This window comes from Sphaerodactylus townsendi, linkage group LG16 (genome assembly GCF_021028975.2).
Source record: "Sphaerodactylus townsendi isolate TG3544 linkage group LG16, MPM_Stown_v2.3, whole genome shotgun sequence".
NCBI classification, from domain to species: Eukaryota; Metazoa; Chordata; class Lepidosauria; order Squamata; family Sphaerodactylidae; genus Sphaerodactylus; species Sphaerodactylus townsendi.
In genome coordinates this window covers 10,990,608-11,008,510 of record NC_059440.1, presented here as the reverse complement: position 1 = coordinate 11,008,510, position 17,903 = coordinate 10,990,608, and the positions used below count along the sequence as shown (strand labels likewise).

General features: G+C 49.6%; 2 protein-coding genes across 5 annotated transcripts in view; both read right to left on the bottom strand.

Moving 5' to 3' along the window:
• Positions 1-3,189, bottom strand: part of SMG6 (SMG6 nonsense mediated mRNA decay factor) — a 111,110-nt gene extending 107,921 nt beyond the window's left edge. For 3 of the 4 annotated variants that reach the window (XM_048518879.1, XM_048518880.1, XM_048518881.1), the window contains exon 1: positions 3,046-3,189. In XM_048518879.1, coding sequence (XP_048374836.1) covers positions 3,046-3,142 — 97 coding nt within the window. In that variant the 5' untranslated portion in view covers positions 3,143-3,189. The remainder of the gene's footprint in view (positions 1-3,045) is intronic. The other variant, XM_048518882.1, reaches the window with a different exon arrangement.
• Positions 3,190-7,945: 4,756 nt separating this feature from the next.
• On the bottom strand, positions 7,946-16,738 carry FANCG (FA complementation group G). Its single transcript, XM_048518883.1, has 10 exons — positions 16,578-16,738; positions 16,323-16,404; positions 14,495-14,626; positions 14,061-14,254; positions 13,133-13,289; positions 11,560-11,690; positions 10,045-10,191; positions 9,589-9,752; positions 9,120-9,181; positions 7,946-8,188 (listed from the first exon to the last, which is right to left on the bottom strand). Exons 1-10 carry the CDS (start codon positions 16,653-16,655, stop codon positions 8,079-8,081), a joined length of 1,257 nt encoding a protein of 418 aa, XP_048374840.1. The 5' UTR covers positions 16,656-16,738; the 3' UTR covers positions 7,946-8,078.
• Between the last annotated feature and the right edge of the window lie 1,165 nt (positions 16,739-17,903).

Genomic DNA, 17,903 nt, shown 5'->3' with positions numbered 1-17,903 from the left:
CTCTCCACAACCATTAATGGTTGTGAACCAAGTAACCACTTCTTCTGCAGGTCCCAAAATATTCCTGTTTGTTTTCTATCCATCTCTACATTTTAATTCTGCCCTTCCCTGTAAAGATTTCAAGACACATGTGATTCTCCTTTCCCCCTTTCATCTTCATATCCCATTGATAGGTTAGGCTAAGAGTACGTGAGTAGCCCAAGGTCACTCAAGCAAATTTCATAGTATAGTGGGGGTATTACAAATCCCATTGTAATGCTGTATCACACCTGCCCAGAATCGCTATGGCAGAGCCAGAACTGACCTTCTGCAGGAGAGAACATCCCAACTGCATCAGATGCCTCCCACTGGTTAGCTCTGTGTGCCACTACCAACCTGCAGGATACAATGAATGCCAGGTACCTCTGTTCTCAGCTTCCAGGTATCAGAACACTGGGGGAAGTTGTGTCCACGGCAACAGAACCCTGGCATGGCAGGGTTCTGGAACAAACAAGGTGACTATTGGTACAAGGTTTATTAGGCAAGGTTTGCTTAACTCCTGAGCAGGGCTTCAACTGACTCGGCGGTCAGCCTTGAAATTTATTTTTAATTAATGTAAACGAAGGGTTCATCTAATTGCCACAGATAAAGGTTCATCTAATTGTCACTGCTACTACCAAGAGTAAATACTAAAATATATGAACTTGTAACAAACAAAGCTTTTGAGCCTATTTGTTTATTTCTTTTATAGTGCAGAGTATCAAGAAATGTCAGTCCTTCCAATGAGCAGGCTGCAAATCCACCTGATTAGTTTTGAAGCAATTATTGCTGAGAACATATAAACCGTGTTAGATCAAACCATGGCTCATCAAGTGCAGCAGTCTGTTCACACAGTAGCTAACCAGATGCCTCTAGGAAGTCCACAAAAAAGACAACTGCAGCAGCACTATTCTCCCTGTGTTTCACAGCACCTAATATAATCGACAAACTCCTCTGAAACTGGAGAGAACAGGTTAACGTCACAGCTAGAATCCATTTTGATTGGTAGCCACAGACAGCCCTATCCTCCATGAACATATCCTCTTAAAAGCCTTCCAAGTTGGTGTCTGTTGCCACAGGCTGGAGCAAGGAGTTCCACAATTTAACTATGGACTTTGTGAAGAAATACTTCCTTTTGTCTGTTTTGAATCTCTCATCCTTTAGTACATGACTCCGCGTTCTAGTTATTATGAGAGTGAGAAACGCTTCTCCCTGTCCACTTTCTTCATGCCTTGCAAAATTTTATAGACCTTTTATCATGTCTCCCCCTACCCTCTTTTTCTAAGCTCAACAGTCCTAAATGTTATAGGTCAGTTGCTCTAGCCCTGCCGATCATCTTGGTTACTCTTTTCTGCACCTTCTCAGGTTCTGCAATATTTTTTTTAAGGGTAGGGTGAGCCCCTCAAAGACCACCAAGCTGCTATAGGTTCAAGTGTATGTGGGGGAACGGGGATCTGGGTGCTTTTCAGCTGTACTGCTGGGATAGAATGAAGCCATAGTCACTTGCCGGTGATAGGATGCAGACGTCACTTGGTTTTCAGGATTCATTTAAGATTTCAGGCAATGTTTAATCAAGGAACCCTTGTGCTGCAGAGCTGAGAGGCAACACAGCTCAGAAACTGTGAGAGTTCCCAGTCCTCCCCTCGACTAGAATTACTGGCTTTGGACCAAGTTGCTCTCTCGGCCTCAACCCTTTATTCTGTAGTAAGATTCCATGGTTAGATGAAAAGAGTTAGGTTTAACAAAATTAAATGGATTTATGTCCCTAAAAAGAGCTACAACCCAATGCAAGGATTAAGTGCACAGCAAAATGTGTGGACTTCTCATGCACCTCTAGCTCTATATCAGCTAGTGGCCAAAGAGTTCACAATCAGGGGAGTTAGAGCCAAACTTCAAGCTCCGTCTCTAAAATGTTCACAGCATGGCCTCTGACATGTCCTTCTCTCATCCTGTGTTCCCAGCAGCAAAATGGGAATTACCACTAACATCTTAAGGCAAAGCACAATTAAAGATCTTAAAATAAGCTACACCAACACAAGCACGTGTATACCCTGTGTATTTTATATACATGTGTAGGTACATATATCACCATCAAAGAATCTTATTTGTACAATAGATGTGAAGCTTCTACACATGGTTTACATTTTGAGAGGAGAGATCCCGGGGTACAACTGGAAATCACTGACCAATCCTACGTTTAAATGTACGAAAGGATCACATGACAGAATCCAACATCCCCTTCCATGCAGGGACCAGTTTGTCCCATGCTGGATTACCAGGACTCCAACATGAGATTAAGTTTCACACCGCACATATCACAGCCTAGAGATCATGACGGTGTTATTACATATATTTGATGTTCCTGGATTGTGAGGTGACCCAAAGCAACTTATAAACGAAAACTGTGATAAGTTCACCCTATTCGACTACTGGAGCAAAGTCAAAAGCGCAGCCTGGCAGTGCCAGAGAGACTCGCTTATGTTTGGCAGGCATAGTCTAAACTACTGCTGGAGAAGAGAAAAAGCGGGGCTTTCGGAGATCCAAAAGCGTCTTGCAACAGGGCGCCCCCAAAGCATCAGCCACTCTCACTAAAAAGGTTGTAGTAGAACAGGGGTCTGCAACCTGCGGCTCTCCAGATGTTGGACTACAATTCCCATCAGCCCTGCCAGCATGACCAATTGGCCATGCTTGCAGGTGCTGATGGGATTTGTAGTCCATGAACATCTGGAGAGCCGCAGGTTGCAACCCCCTGTAGTAAAGGATAGCTAACGGACCGCCACACCTCCCAGCCCGGCATCAGCGACCAAAGCCTCGAGCCTGCTTCACCAGGATGGTTTCAACCCTGGCCGGGCTCCGGCGACGGGCACAACCAGGCGTCCGCCCCACTGGTATCGCCCGTCCTCCGGCCGAGGCTCTCCCCGCCACACCCCCGTCCGGCGTTAACGGAGCGGGAGCGGGCTGAGGAAAGCGCGCCGAGCCAAGAGGCAGGCCGCTCACGCAAGCTCGGCCCCCCGCCACGGGCCTCACCTGGGCCGCCCCTCCCCAGCGCCGCCTCCGCCGCCAGAATCCCCCTCCTCAACTCCGCCGCCGAGACACGAACCCTCTCCAGCTCCGCCGCCGCCATTTTACTTCCCGGCGCCAGGGAAACAGATGGCGGCCGAGAAAGGCCAATCCCGCGCAGAGGCGTATGGGACTTCTACCCCCCTCCCCACGCCGCCGCAGGAATCTCTCCCGGAAGTGGCACCAAAGACCATCGAGACCGAGGCCTAGAGACGGCGAAAGCTGTGCTCCGGCGCTGGTTGTCAACGGGAAAACGGGGCTCGGAAGCGCCCTCAGCACGTAACGAAACCACGTGGCGGGGACGAGGCGGCGTGAAAACCGAGCGGAGAGCCTTGCGCGGCTGGCACCCGAGCCCTACGGCGAGATCCGTGTTCATTAGCGGGAAGAGCAATGCAGGAACCCCCGCCGCAGGGCACAGGCGGGGCCGCAGCAATACAGAGCAAGGGCTGTCGTGCAGCGTCACCAACACCCAACAATAACTGAGTTTGTTTCATTTTGGTCGTTATTTAATGTTTCTTTATAAAATACTACATAGCACCACACGTGATTGGACTGTAGTAAGTCTAACAAATTAAATTTTTTAAATTAACTAAAAATAAAATGAATATGTAAAGAATTGGTTCTCTTTTGTTCATTCATTTTCATTCATTTTAACCTTTAATGGCATATAGGTTCTCTTTTGTTGTGTGTGGGGGGTGTTACATGCCAGCAGAGTCTAGTAATTTTCCGAATTTTTGACACGCCATGGCCAAAAGGTTCGCCATTTCTGCTCTAGTATGTCCCTTTGTTTCCTTGAGGAAGGGGGGATCTGAGAGCAGGGGCGTAGCTACAGGAAAGGGTGCCCAGGTCAAGCAATGAAATTGTACCCCCCCTCCACTGAAACATCTGACTGCCATCTTTTGGATAATTGTACAATTGGACTCTGGACAAGGAGGCACTAAGCTACCCTAGTTCTTAACTAAAAAGAGTATTTGGGAATCCTCAGGGGCCAAGTTTAGTCTTTTCTGTTAATTATTAGAGTTGCTCAACACCCCATAATTGATTCCACCACCCCAGCGCAGCCTCTACAGCCCTTTTCTCAGTGTGGTACAGTGCATAAGAGCTCTAATAAGGAAATAATTCCCTGGTCTGCCCCTCAATCCAGGCACCCAAACACACCCAACTAATTCTCCCCAGTCCTCTATTATTTTTACAGCTGTACTGCATAGCTGCAAAATAAGGCAAGGTGTAAGCAATATTTTTTATTAGGAAAAATGCTACCTATATTACATGCCATGGCCTCAGTTTCCAACCACGAAAGGAGTCTGAGAAAAGCCCCACAGGAAGTCCGCATGCCAGAAAGGAAAGCCGAAAAGGGTCACACGGCAACACTAGCGCTTCTGCCTTCTCTCCCCCAAACAAGTTTCCAGATTCTTGGCCAGGGATTCCGAGTGGGGAAACTTCATCCACTTCATACACAGATACAAGTATTGTGGGCAGGATCTGAAACATAAAGCCAAGGCATTCTTAGCTATGAGGGCAGACAAATATAGGATTTGGGCTCCACTAGGGATGGAGCAACAAATGGAAGATCATCCTTTTAACATGCCACTGGATGCCAGACATAACTACTGCACTAGATGCAGCCCGCTGAACTCACTGGACAGAATTCTCCTGGCACTCCCAAGTCACTTTTAACTCAAATTTGTCCCCCTGCTTGTGTAGAGAGTGCAAAGCAAGGCTCAGTAATAAATATGTACCTTTCAGCCTCTTCCTCCATCAACACAGGGTTCGTGTGGAACTTCTGCCAATGTGCCAGGGCTTCTTGCTTCCTGTCCAGTTTCCAGAGGGTGTGTAGCAGATACCAGTGCGCAGCAGGGCTCTCTGCAACACACAAAGGAGGAGCTGCAAATTGAGCTGGTCTCAATGCCAGGCTAGACCAGAGCCCAAAGTACCTGGGGGTCAAATCACAGTGTCCTTTACCCAGCCCTTCAACATCCGTCTTGAAACATGGCGACTAGAACAGGGCACAGGTTTCCTGCGTGGTGCGGTAGTTAAAAGCAGGCGGATTCTAATCTGTAATTTGATTCCCCACTCCTCCACCTGAGTGGCAGAGGCTTATCTGGTGAACCAGATGTGTTTCCGCACTCCTACACACCTACTGGGTGATCTTGGGCTAGTCACAGTCAGGACTCTCTCAGCCCCACCTGCCTCACAAGGTGACTGTTGTAGGAAGAGGAAGGGAAAGGAGCTTGTAAGCCACCTTGAGTCTCCTTACAAGAGAAAAAGGTGGGGTATAAATCCGAATTCCCCTTCTTCCAAATGTGCCGTACCCCATGCTTTTTTAAGGTCAGTCAGTCAGACCTGGCCCTGATTCTGCACTAAGAATCTGCCAGCTCAACATTGCAGAAGCGTTCTAACATGCTCTAATATTCTGCTTCTTATAAGGTGCGCACAAGCCCCAGCCCGACTGTTAGACCCACTGTAGCCCATTTGCACATAAAGCACCCAAAAGGCAGGGTACCTGGGCAGAAGTGCAAACTATGCTGGAAATCCATCAAGGCTTCTTTGTCTCTCCCCAGCTCCAAGAACTCTGCTCCTCGGACAGTCAGAGCCAGATGCCTGACTTGGGGAATCATCTTGGCTTCCAATGGAGCAAACAGGGCCAGTTGTTCTTCAGTGCTGTTACTGCCTGCCAAAGGAGGAAAAGGGGTCTCTCACTGAGAGTCCATCGCAGTGTCGGGTTCTAGCAAAAGCCATAAAAACAGAACCCGTTTCTCAGCTCTGAGATATAGCCAGGTCCACAGCGCAACATGTTTCCCCTGGAAACTCTGCCGTCAGAGAACAGCAAAGGTTTAAAGAGGAGCCAATCTGGTCTAAATGGGAAAATATAAAGCAGCAGAAACTGTAAAGTATTTATTTTTTATGATTTTATTAGATTTGTATCCCGCCTTTTCCCCACAGGGCTCAAGATCCAGTCAAGAACGCGACATGGCTCTCTGCACTTTTGGCCCTGAAAGGGGAGAACTGAGCAACAATCAGAAAAGGAGGCCTGATCCATTTCTGGCAGCAACCAGGGATCCAGCTGCACCTGCAAGAGAGGCTCTCTACAGCTTAAGAAACCTCCCCAGCCAAGAGGGAGAGAGGCAGGAACAGGCAGAAAACCACTTCATCCCTACCTGTATTTACAAACTGGATTCGCAGGAGATCGTGAAGGCACCTGAAAACAGCAAAGCAGAGTCACTTCAGAGCTTCACAAAAGAAGAGGCCTGTGGTTAAGAGCAGGTAGATTACCTTAGAGACTAACAACTTTTATTTCAATATGATCTTCCAATCCTATAATCTTGCCCATAAGAATTCTGTATGATTTTCTCCTTAACGTACTGGATTCTGTATGATTTTCTCCTTCACATACTGGGAAAAGTCAATTGTGACCCAGAAAAGCTCACATTGAGATACATATTAGTTTTAAGCAGAAGTGGGATCCAGCAGGTTCTCACAGGTTCCCGAGAGTAGGTTACTAATTATTTGTATGTGCCGAGAGGGGGTTACTAAATGGTGATTTTGCCACGTGATTTTTGCCTTAGTTACGCCCCTCCTCTCAGCAGTAGCGTGCAGAACTTGAAGCAGTCTAGCAGGAGATGCACTGGTGTGCGTGGCAGCCTGCACCTGTGTGCATTCGTTTCCTGCCCAAGGACAGGCGCAGCAGCTGCATCCTTGCCACACCCCCGCCCAGGAATGCCCCGCCCCCATCGTGCCCGGCCACACCCCCAACGTGCCCCGCCCAGCTCTATTGGCGCTACGCCACAGTTTGAATACCACCACCATGGGAACCTGTTACTAAATTTTTTTGATCCCACCGCTGGTTTTAAGGGGCCACGGAACCTCTGTTTTATTTTGCAATCCTTTCAGAGCTGTCAGAAGAACTTCAGCAGCACCAGGCTATGAAGACGTATTTGAACAGTTACCACCCAGGAGAGGGCTAGAGAGACCTGGATAGGGAGTGCATTTCCTCCAAGCCTATAACCAGACTACACAAGTCCAGAAACAAAAATCTGGAACCGAGACCAGCATCTTGTGGATCTTGTTTGTTTTGTTTTCACTACCTTTGGAGTTTGAAAAGATACGTTCAGAACTGGAAGCAGGAGCACTTAGCAGCTGAGGAATGGTATGACAATGAGCAGCAGCAAGGAGAATCAACAAAAGAAATAATCAGCTACCGAGGAAGGATTGCCTCAGGGCAGAATATAGACTTGGGGGGTGGGGATCCAATGCACAGAAACAAGCATTCTCACAGGATACTTGCTGGGATAGAGAGGGAAAACACATATCTGAGAAAAAACAGTTGGGGGTTTGCATCTTGAAGAAGAGTTTGGATTTATACCCCCCCCTTTCTTTACTGTAAGGAGACTCAAAGGGGCTTACAATCTCCTTTCCCTCCCCACCCCCTACAACAAACATCCTGTGAAGTGGGTGGGGCTGAGAGAGCTCTGAAGAGCTGTGACTCGCCCAAGGTCACCCTGCTGGTGTGTGTTGGAGTGCACAAACTAATCTGGTTCCCCAGATAAGCCTCCACAGCTTAAGTGGCAGAGTGGGGAATCAAACCCGGTTTTCCGGATTAGAATCCGCCTGCTCTTAACCACTACACCACTGCTGCTTGTAGAGCTTGCTTTTCAATTCCCAGGGAGGTGTGAAAATGCTCTTTCTCTGCTTCTTCCTCATAGCACCAACCTTCTCTTTTACAAATGGGACAAACAAGAGAGGAACCCAGGCTGGATGCTCAGAGACTAACTCACCTGGTCAAGACGCTGATGGCTTCCTTGGCTTCTCCTAGCCTTGCCGATGCGCAGCCTTGCAGAAGATAGGCAGTGGCCCGCCAAAGAACGCAACACAGTTTCTCCCTCTCCTGTTGTGCCAGTGAGGCCCCCGGGGGCCCCTGGCTGCCCTCCTCTAGCGTGCTCGAGCCCACATCAATCCGCAGACTCTGGGGGATCAGATGGCTTGTTCTGGTGACCACCTCCTCACATATGGCGATGGCATCTCGGTGCCTGGTCACCTCCTCCAGGGCAGCCGCAGCTTCCAGAAACACCTGAGGGATCCTGGGTATGGCCAATTTGCCACAGAGAGGTTCCTGTGAAGAAGAAGGAAAAGCAGCTCCTGGGGTCAAAATTTGGTGTCGTCCTTTGCATTGTTCAAGTCTTTATATTCAACAGCTCTAAAAAATTCACCCAGGGGGCCTTCCCAAAAAAATGCCTGACACTTAATTTTATTTATTTATTTATTTGATTTATATCCCGCCCTTCCCAACAGGGCTCAGGGCAGCAAACATCAGTAAAAACATAACAATCACACAATATAAAATCAATACACAACGGTATCATTAAAACATTCACAATAAGGAATAGGAAACCAAAAACAAGCTTTGAAGTCATGCTGAAATGATACATCTAGTTCTTTATTATTATTTCTTTGGCTTATATACCGCTTGCCCTGCAAACAGGCTCAGAGTGGTGATCAACCATAAATATGCAATTAAATAGTGCATAAAAAGGATTTCTAATAGTGCAACCTTCTACATACACATAACAACAGTGTTGCTTCCAATAATCAACAGTAATCAATAACCAGGACAAAACAAAAGACACCAAACGAAAAGAAACACAAACCAGCAAAAATAAAACTGAGAACAGAAAAACTGAAAGCGCAGGAAAGGAGAGGCTAGCTTAAGGTGGAATACTGTCATGGTTCTCAACCAGATGTGTTTCCGCACTCCTACATTCCTGCTGGGTGACCCTGGGCTAGTCACAGTTCTTCGGAACTCTCTCAGCCCCACCTACCTCACAGGGCATCTGTTATGGGGAGAGGAAGGGAAAGGAGCTTGTAAGCTGCCTTGTCTCCTTACAGGAGAAAGGTGGTATAAAAATCCAAACCCGCTTTCTTCTATTTAGGGCCAAAATTGCAAGCAGCCTGCAGAACCCCAAGAGACCCTCTAGGCAAAATAGCAGACGAGTAAAGGCAATATAAAGTGTGCCTCCAAAGCTGAAGAGTTGCAAGGTACCCACCTGGTGAAGAGGTCCGTCCTGCCACAGAGCCAAGAGGTCCAGGTAGTGCTCTGCTGCCTCCCCCGCCCTGTCAGAAGGAAGAGAGGTGGAGGGGAGATACCCCACAGACCCCCGATATGGGGGCTATGCTCAATGTGCAGTTCTTCCACTGCCTTCAGCTTGCCCCCTCCCCTGACCGCCACTGCACTTCCAAAGCTGGGGTGCCACCATTCTCCCCCCACTCCAGAACTATCCAGTGAGTCATTTTCAACTCACAAGTTCTCTCCAACCCCGAGAAGGGACTAGGGCAGTGGTGGCGAACCTTTGGCACTCCAGATGTTATGGACTACAATTCCCATCAGCCCCTGTCAACATGGCCAATGCCATGCTGGCAGGGGCTGATGGGAATTGTAGTCCATAACATCTGGAGTGCCAAAGGTTCGCCACCACGGGACTAGGGGAGCCTTCTACAAGAGGGAGGGGCACGCACCTTCCAGCCTCGAGGCATCTGTGAGCCAGCAGGTACTTCACTTCCAATGAAGAGTTCCGGCCAAAGAAAGCACGAAGACGTGGCGTGCAGATGAGGAGTTCCACGCTGACAAGGGAAAGTGGGCTGAGGGATTTTATGGCTGTCTCTGTTGGGCCCTCCATGGCCTAGACAGGGGAGAAGCTCTGTTCACTACCAGCCAGGACGGCAATAGCTCCCACCCCTTCCTCAAAGGCTGTGTTTGCAAACTGCTCCTGCCCTTTATCCAGGGAGAACCTGGGCCCAGCAAAAGGCTGAGGAGGCCCATAAACAAAGACAGAACCAGTTGATTCAACAGTGGCCCATTTCTAGGGTCAGGATCGGGCGTGGCCAGTGATCCCCTCTCTGGACAGAGACAGCAGAAGCATCCCCATAGCCCTTGATTATATCCCATCAAGCCAGAAAAGCAACCAATCAGACCTGATAAAGCAATGTCAAGGCCTCCAGCTCTGCCTCCATGAGGCCCAGGTGGCGATACAACAAGGCCGCTTGGTGCAGGGCAGGAAGGAAGGAGGAGTCCACCTGCAGGGCTCGTTTCAGGCACTGGATCGTCGTCTGCGGCTTACCCTGCAGTGGAGAGAAGGTGCAGCCACAACTGGGATCTAATGAAGGCAGTGTGGCCTAGCCTTTCCTGTGATGACAGGATGTGATCCCCCACAGACCCCTCCTTCCCTTCTCCTTTGTGACGCTTCTGTCATGCTTCAGAGCTACTGTAGTGCAGTACACAGAGGGATGAATTCAGATCCATGTGATCAAGGCACCACAGTCCTTAGGGGATTACTTTTGGCCGGGCACTCCCATAGAGTTGCTCTGAGATAAAGTGGAGGAAGAAAGAACCATTGTACTGCCTTGATCTCTCTAGAGGAAGGGTTGGGTAAAAATGCAAAGGTAGCATGTTTATTAAGAGAGCCAGCGTGGTGTAGTGGTTAAGAGCAGTTGGATTCTAATCTGGAGAACCACGTTTGATTCCCCACTCCTCCACGTGAGTGGCAGAAGCTTATCTGGTGAACCAGATGTATTTCCGCACTCCTGCATTCCTGCTGGGTGACCTTGGGTTCTTTGGAACTCTCTCAACCCCACCTGCCTCACAAGGTGTCTGTTGTGGGGAGAGGAAGGGAAAGGAGCTTGTCAGCCACCTTGAGTCTCCTTAAAGGAGAGAAAAGTGAGACATAAATCCAAACTCTTCTAATAAAGTCAGATGAATATTTGTGAGTAGAAGAAGAAGAAGAGTTTGGATTTATATCCCCCCTTTCTCTCCTGCAGGAGACTCAAAGGGGCTTACAATCTCCTTTCCCTTCCCCCCTCCCAGCAAACACCCTGTGAGGTAGGTGGGGCTGAGAGAGCTCCGAGAAGCTGTGACTAGCCAAGGTCACCCAGCTGAATTCCCCAGATAAGCCTCCACACCTCAGGCGGCAGAGCTGGGAATCAAACCTGGTTCCTCCAGATTAGATACACGAGCTTTTAACCTCCTACACCACTGCTGCAAATTAAAAAAAATACATTTATGGGACAGGAACAATATCCTTTTTTTCCCCATTCTGGCAATTTGCATGACAGATTTTATTTGCAGGGACAAATTATAAGACAGACATACACCTGTCTTGACAACTATGAGAAAATTCTGCCTTTTTGGTTCTTCTGAAGGAATGCAAGGGACGAACGGCCTCTCTCATCTACCTTACTTAATAACAAACGGCGTCTGGCTGGGTGGCCTGCACATTGCTTCAGAAGCCCAGCAGGGGAGGCAAAAGCAAGCGAGGAAGCTGCTTCAACTATGCTTTGCAGAAACACAGTTGGTTTTTCTGTCTCCAGATCTGCATCGCAGGCAATTGATGCCAACAGCCAGTTAGCCTTGGGCCCTACTAACACTGCCTCACAATTCCTCTTCTGCCATCGCTCGTTGTTCACACACCATCACACAAACTGTCTCCATACCATTTTCACATTGCAGCATCCCATTAACGTAAAGATCTGGGCCAGAACTCTCTTCGGACACAGCCCAGTGGCAGCTGCTTGGAGAAGGGCAAGAGCCACAGAGTGATTGCCTGCAACCAGTTCCTGAAAGCCTGAAGGAAAGAGACAAGACTGAAGTATGAGCCCCACCCTGCCTTGTCAAGATGGGGCAGGGGCCTTCCAACCCCACAGGACAACCAATGGGCCAACTCAGACTTGGGTCCTGTGTGTGAGAGGAGTTAGTTGAATGAAGGGGCAGGTGGTGGATTCCTGCTTGGAATGGCAAAGCTCTTCCCATCCTTAACTTGTGGGGTTTGTTTTTTTGCTTATGGGGCACACTGTGATCCTTCCCCTACAGAGCCGCCTATTGTCTTCTTCATCTGTGAATGAGTGTTTCACCAGTTAACCCAGCAGAAATGGGGCTTGCAAGATCCTGTCTGTGGAAGAAATTATTTCTTGCACCCACATCCCACTGTCATACCCAAGAGCAAATCTCTGACCATGGCTGTTGCCAAGTGGAACGTGGAACTCTTGGCCACCCCTTCCTTGCCCTGTTAGCAAGATCTTCTCTTGGAGGGTCTCCAAAGCCCCAGGATCTTCCAAAGTAATCCAAGGCCATTTCTGCACGAATGCGGAAGCAGCCGGGTCAGCGTTTCCGACGCCGACCCGACAACGCTGGGACCATCCGCATGGACGGTCCTGGAAAGAGCAGGGCAGCCAGCGCCAAGGGAGAGCGCCGGGCGCTTCAGCCGAGCCAGATGTCCTCGGCTCTCGGTGCAGCAGCCGAGCTTTGGGGACACGCCTCCCCTGGTCCTGCGCGCCCGCCCCTGCGGCGCAGGGCAGGGGGGGCGGTCCCCAGGCTCGGGCGACACCCTCGGGAGGCCCGGGACAAGGTGCGCCGGGTGGGGAGGCGCTCGGGCCGCTGCCGCTCACTGCAGCGCCTCGGGCCACTGCCGTTGCTTCGAGGCAGCGTTTCCCCAACAAGAGCGCTTCCGAGAGTCTCCAGGCCGCCATTAAATGCCCGTGCGGAAACGGCCCAAGAGAATTCTGTTTGGGTTGATTTTGGGCCACATGTTATATTTTCGGGGACTGACCATGCTCCATTTCATAGTGTGTTGACAGGAGGAGGGAGATTAAGGGGGAAAGGTTTCTAGAAACAGCAGCAGGATCTGGGCAGGGAGACCTGAAGGACCATCTCCCCACAATATTGTTCAGGTCTGCCTCTCAAGCCCCCACATATTCCTTGGTGACAGCTCACCCTTAGCCTGACCTCTTCCTTGAGGACTACCTGGCATCTCAGGCTAAAACACATCTTTCTACCCAGGCTTTTAATCAGGTCTTTTAAAAATATTATCAGCTTTTTAAAGTGGTCTGCTTCTGTTCTATGCAGAACTGAAGTAGATTGCTGGGTACAGTGCTTTTACGCTGCATAAGACAATCAGCTTGTGTTTCAATGCTATGCTTTTTATTGTAAGCTGCCTTGAGCAGGATTTTAAAGGAGGAACATTAAAAATACCCTAAGTACATAAATAAAAACAAGAGCAATTCGTCTTACCCTGCAAGAAAGCAGCAGAAGTCCACAGAACATCTTTCAAGTCCCTAGCGCTCTGCCCCACGAGGGGGTCAGATTCCCCCACATCACACGGATGCCATCCTTGGAGCAGGGAAAGGAGCTTATTCTCGCAACCACCATGTGAAGGAAGCCCTGGGCTCTGAGAAACGAACAACCTTAGTGAAGTGGCACTCCTGAGACCAGCCAAATTCTTGAGCTACTCCAGTTTTCTTAACCCCTACATTTCAAGTCAATGGCAGGGCAGCCAAGAGACAGAGCAATTGGAGGTCCCCAAGGAAAGGGGGGTGCTCCCTTGCACTCTGTGCCAGCAACACAGCTTAACAGAGGCAGCTGCTTCAGCACGGAGCTTCTCTTCATGCCCCAACCCTATAAAGACAAATCTTCCTCCACAGTCTCAGGCCCTCAGGGTGCATAGGATGTGGCCAGAGGCTTGGAGAAACGGCCTTCCTGAAATTTAAGTTGTTCTCACACAACAGCCCACTGCAGGAAGAAGAGGAGCTTGGATTTATCCCCCTCCCCTTTTCTCTCCTGTAAGGAGACTCAAAGGGGCTTACAATGTCCCTAACTCTTCCACGCCACCACAACAAACACCATGTGAGATGGGTGGGGCTGAGAGAGCTCTGAAGAGCTGTGACTAGCCCAAGGTCACCCTGCCAGTGTGTGTTGGAGTGCACAGGCTAACCTAGTTCCCCAGATAAGCCTCCACAGCTCAAGAGGCAGAGTGGGGAATCAAACCTGGTTCTCCAGATCAGAATGCACCTGCTCTTAACCATGCCACTGCTGCAGAAAAAAAAGCCTGAGGGTGTGCTACATGTTCCAAGCTGTGACAACAAGGCTATGCCAAAAGGAAAGGACTGAGCAATGCCTGGATTGTGATACTAGGCAAGATACTAGAATGGTTCCACACTACCTCGGCACTGCAGAGATGTTGAAATAGGCCCTCTGCTTCTCCCAGGCGGTTTGCTGCCAGCCAAAGCAAGCCCTGCAGGGCAGCCAACTGATGCAGAGGGCCCCGCAGCTCTTCAGAGACCCCCTGATGGAGCACTTTCTGCCAGAGGTCCACTGGGGTGAACCGTTGTCCAGGAACAGCATGAGCTTCCAGAACTAGGAGAGAGGGACAAGGCCTGCTGAGGTCTGTTTTCCTTTCAAGGCGCGGGGGGTGGGGGTAGAAAAATGTCATGGTCCAGCTTGTGCTATGCTCACAGGGACCACAGCTGAATCTGCTGCTTACAGACAGATGTGGAAAGTAGAAAGTGAGGCTTCTCCAGGCCCTACGTGCCAGCGGCTCTGAAGAAAGCCAGGCACCCATAATCCTGTTCTTCAGACAATATGAGTAAGCCTTACCTCTGTTGAGGCCATGATCTATCCTTGCCAATAACTGCTCACTGGAGTCACAGGACAGACCAATATCAAAGAGCAGGGAATTGCAGAGAATGGTCAGCTCCAGTGGCAGAGCAGGAAGCACAGCTGGGAGCCCTGCAACAACAGAGACCAAGTCCATCCTGAGTGATCTAAAAGGGGCCTCACTGGGCCCTACGACTTATTTCACTCTACTGGAAGTCCATTCATTCTTACTCTTTGCTTTCTTTTGTATAATCACAAGTACCCATCCTCTCATCTCGTGTCTTTGAAGTTTACACAGGAGTCCGCGGTGAGGTAGCTTGTAAAAAGCTTTTGGAAATTTCAAGTATATCACATCCACTGGATCACCATTACCAACATGTTCGATCACTTTCTCAAAAAACTCCACAAGGTTGCTGAGGCAGGACTTCACTTTGCAGAAGCTGTGCTGATTTTCCTTCTGCCTGGGAAAGAAGTTAGGCTAACTGACCTATAAAAAATGTGGTTCTTCTCTGGACCCTTCTCTGGATCAGTGTAACATTTGCTACTGTCTAATCTTCTGTTACAGTGGCTGAATTTAGCGACAGGTTGCATACATGGGTTAGTAGATCAATATTCTTATGTTTGAGTTCCCTAAGAACTCTTGGGTGAATGCCATCAGGGCCTAGAGACTTACTGATTTCTATTTTCCCCAATTGTAGATTTTCATCTCGGGTCACCATAATTTGACTCAGTTCTTCAGACTCCTTTTCTGAAAATAGCGGCCGTGGCCTGGACATATGCCCCACACTTTCCACAGTGAACACAGGGGCAAAAAGAGAGAGCGAGAGAGAGCGAGAGCTTCTCTACCACCTTCCCATTATTCTCTACCAATCCTTTCATTCTGGGTCATCCAAAGTCCCAACTGCTTGTCTGCCTGGTTTCCTGCTCTGGATACAGAAATAGTTATTGTTTGTCTTGGTGCTTTTAGCTACCAATTCCTCAAATTCCTTTCTTGCATGCCGAATGACTAACTCACATTTCTTTTGCCAGAACCTGTGGTCCCATCTGCTCACCTCATTGGTGCAAATGTTCCACTTTTTAAAAGAGGCCTTTTTGCTTTTTATGGCTTGTGTTAACCATGCAAGCCTTCTTTTCGACTAGGCAGCGCTTTTCTAACCTGGAGAATGCATTCTACTATATTAGTGGGCTGTTAAATAGCTTCCAAGCATCCTTTAGGGATCTGACCCTCTTATGTGTGTTTTCCCCCCAGTTCCCTTTTAACTATTCCCCTCATTTTTATACAGTTCCCTATTTTGAAACAAAATGATACTGTCAGGGACTTTGGGGGAACTTTCCAAAGATGCTAATGTTATGCTTAATAGCATTCTGGTCACAGTCCCCAAGTGGTGCACCAAACTCTAAATCTCTCACGAGGTCTTGAGGGGAGCGCAGAGAGGTCAGAACCAAGAGCAAGACACCCACCCCCCTCTGGTTGGTTCTATGACCCGCAGTTGCAGCACATGGTTACTGCTGATGTTTGGAAATCTCATTTCCACAGATGGAAATCTCATTTCCACACAATGGAATCACGATGAAACTGGCCAGAGATGAGTTTAACAGGGGAGTAGACAGAGGCATCAGTGGCCACCAATCATGGTGACGAAAATGGACCTCTGTATGCAGAGGCAACAAACCTCCTGCTCAGATGACAGGAGGGGAAGGCCTTGGCCTCTATGGCCTCTCACTGGCCCAGGTGTAGAAGAGGCTGCTGGCCTACATGGACCCCTGCTCTGGCCCAGCAGCTCTCCAGCAGGGATCTTTCTGCTCGCTCCTCGCCCCTTGGCGCTACCTTGGATCTTCTGTAGCAGTTTGCGGAAGGCTGCCTGCCACTCCCCAGCCGAGCGGGCCTCTGATCCGGAGAACGTCGGAACCTACAAAAGAGTCGGGTCAGAATCAGGCCGGTTATTGACTACACAACCCGCCTCCGGCTCTTCTGAGCCCAGCGGGAATGAGCGCCAAGCTCAGCCCCGCAGCCCTCAAGGACCCCCCCCCCCCCCCCCCCCGGCCGAGCCAGGCGCGCTCCTCGGGGCAGAGTCCGGGCTACCCTCTGCGGGCTCCTCCGCCAGCGCCGAACCAGCGCGTCGTTCTCCTCCCGCCACAGATTCAAGCAGCCGCCGGCCATGACGCCACGCGGAAGTGGCCGAACTACCCCGCCCCCTTTCGGCTCTGCATACTGATAGGCCGCACTTCCCAGGACTGTCGCCTCATTGGCCGAACGCGCTGATTGCCGGAAGAGCGGGAGGACAAATCTAGCGCCGGGTACGGGGCCTCAGAGGGAACCAACAGGAGAAAACGCGTAACCTTTCCGGACGTGCCCACTGAATCCAGGCAACCCGCACGTGGCAGAGGGTCGCCCCAGCCGGAGCAGCGGAATGGCCTTGTCTTGTGCCCGCACCCCCAGGCTCCCACCCTCTGCTGCTGCTGCAGAGGCCGCCTGTCAGCTACCCTCCATTCGGGTGCCCCCCTCTTGTGCTGGCTCCCTTGTGGAGGGCGCATTTGGCACACACCCCTTTATGCCAATGCTTTTCCCCACCCCGGTTGCAGTCTGCCAGCTCGGGGGGCGCCAACGGAGGCAGCTTTAGAAACCCAAAAGTGCCCTTCCTGGCTCCCCTCCAATCTGGGTGCTTCTGACTTAGCAGGAAAGGGTATTTATGTATCCCAAAATCTTTCCAGGGGAGGTCTTACAACAATAGGTCAGGACCACCCCACTGGCACTAGCTGAATTCACTTTTTATTATTACCATCATTATTAATACTGATATTTGATAATGTTAAGAGTTTTTGAGATTGTATATTGTTGCTATGTTGAATTTATTGTTTTGATGCATTGTATTTGCTATGTATTACTGTTATATATTATTGTGTGATGTTCACCGCCCTGGAGCCCTTCAGGAAAGGGCGTTATACAAATTAAAAATTCCATTCCATTATAATCAGTTATAATTATTATCACTATTTATCATGCATTCACTAGTCATGATTATCACTGTTGTCATTATTATTGATTTAGTTAGATCCTCCCATGCTCAGTAGTACATCAGACAACAAGTGCTCTCCAGGAGTTCCAGTCTTGGATGAGTGTTCCAGTCACTTCCCATGTAGCGTTCAGTGCCTTCAGGTCTTGCTTGAATATTCTCCAATAAGGTGGGAACCTCCTGATGCTACACGTTGTCTTTTGGCATCAGGAGGTACCCACCTCATTGCTGTTTATTATTACCACCACCACCGCCTCCCCCCCGGCCCCTTGAGCAGGTGAGAAAAGAGATATGCCACAAAAATCATGTTGGATTCTGGGCAGGATGGGATGCCTGTATCCTCAAGGAGTGCCTGGGGCTCAAGTCCCCTCCTGTACCCCTCGCTATGCCCATGT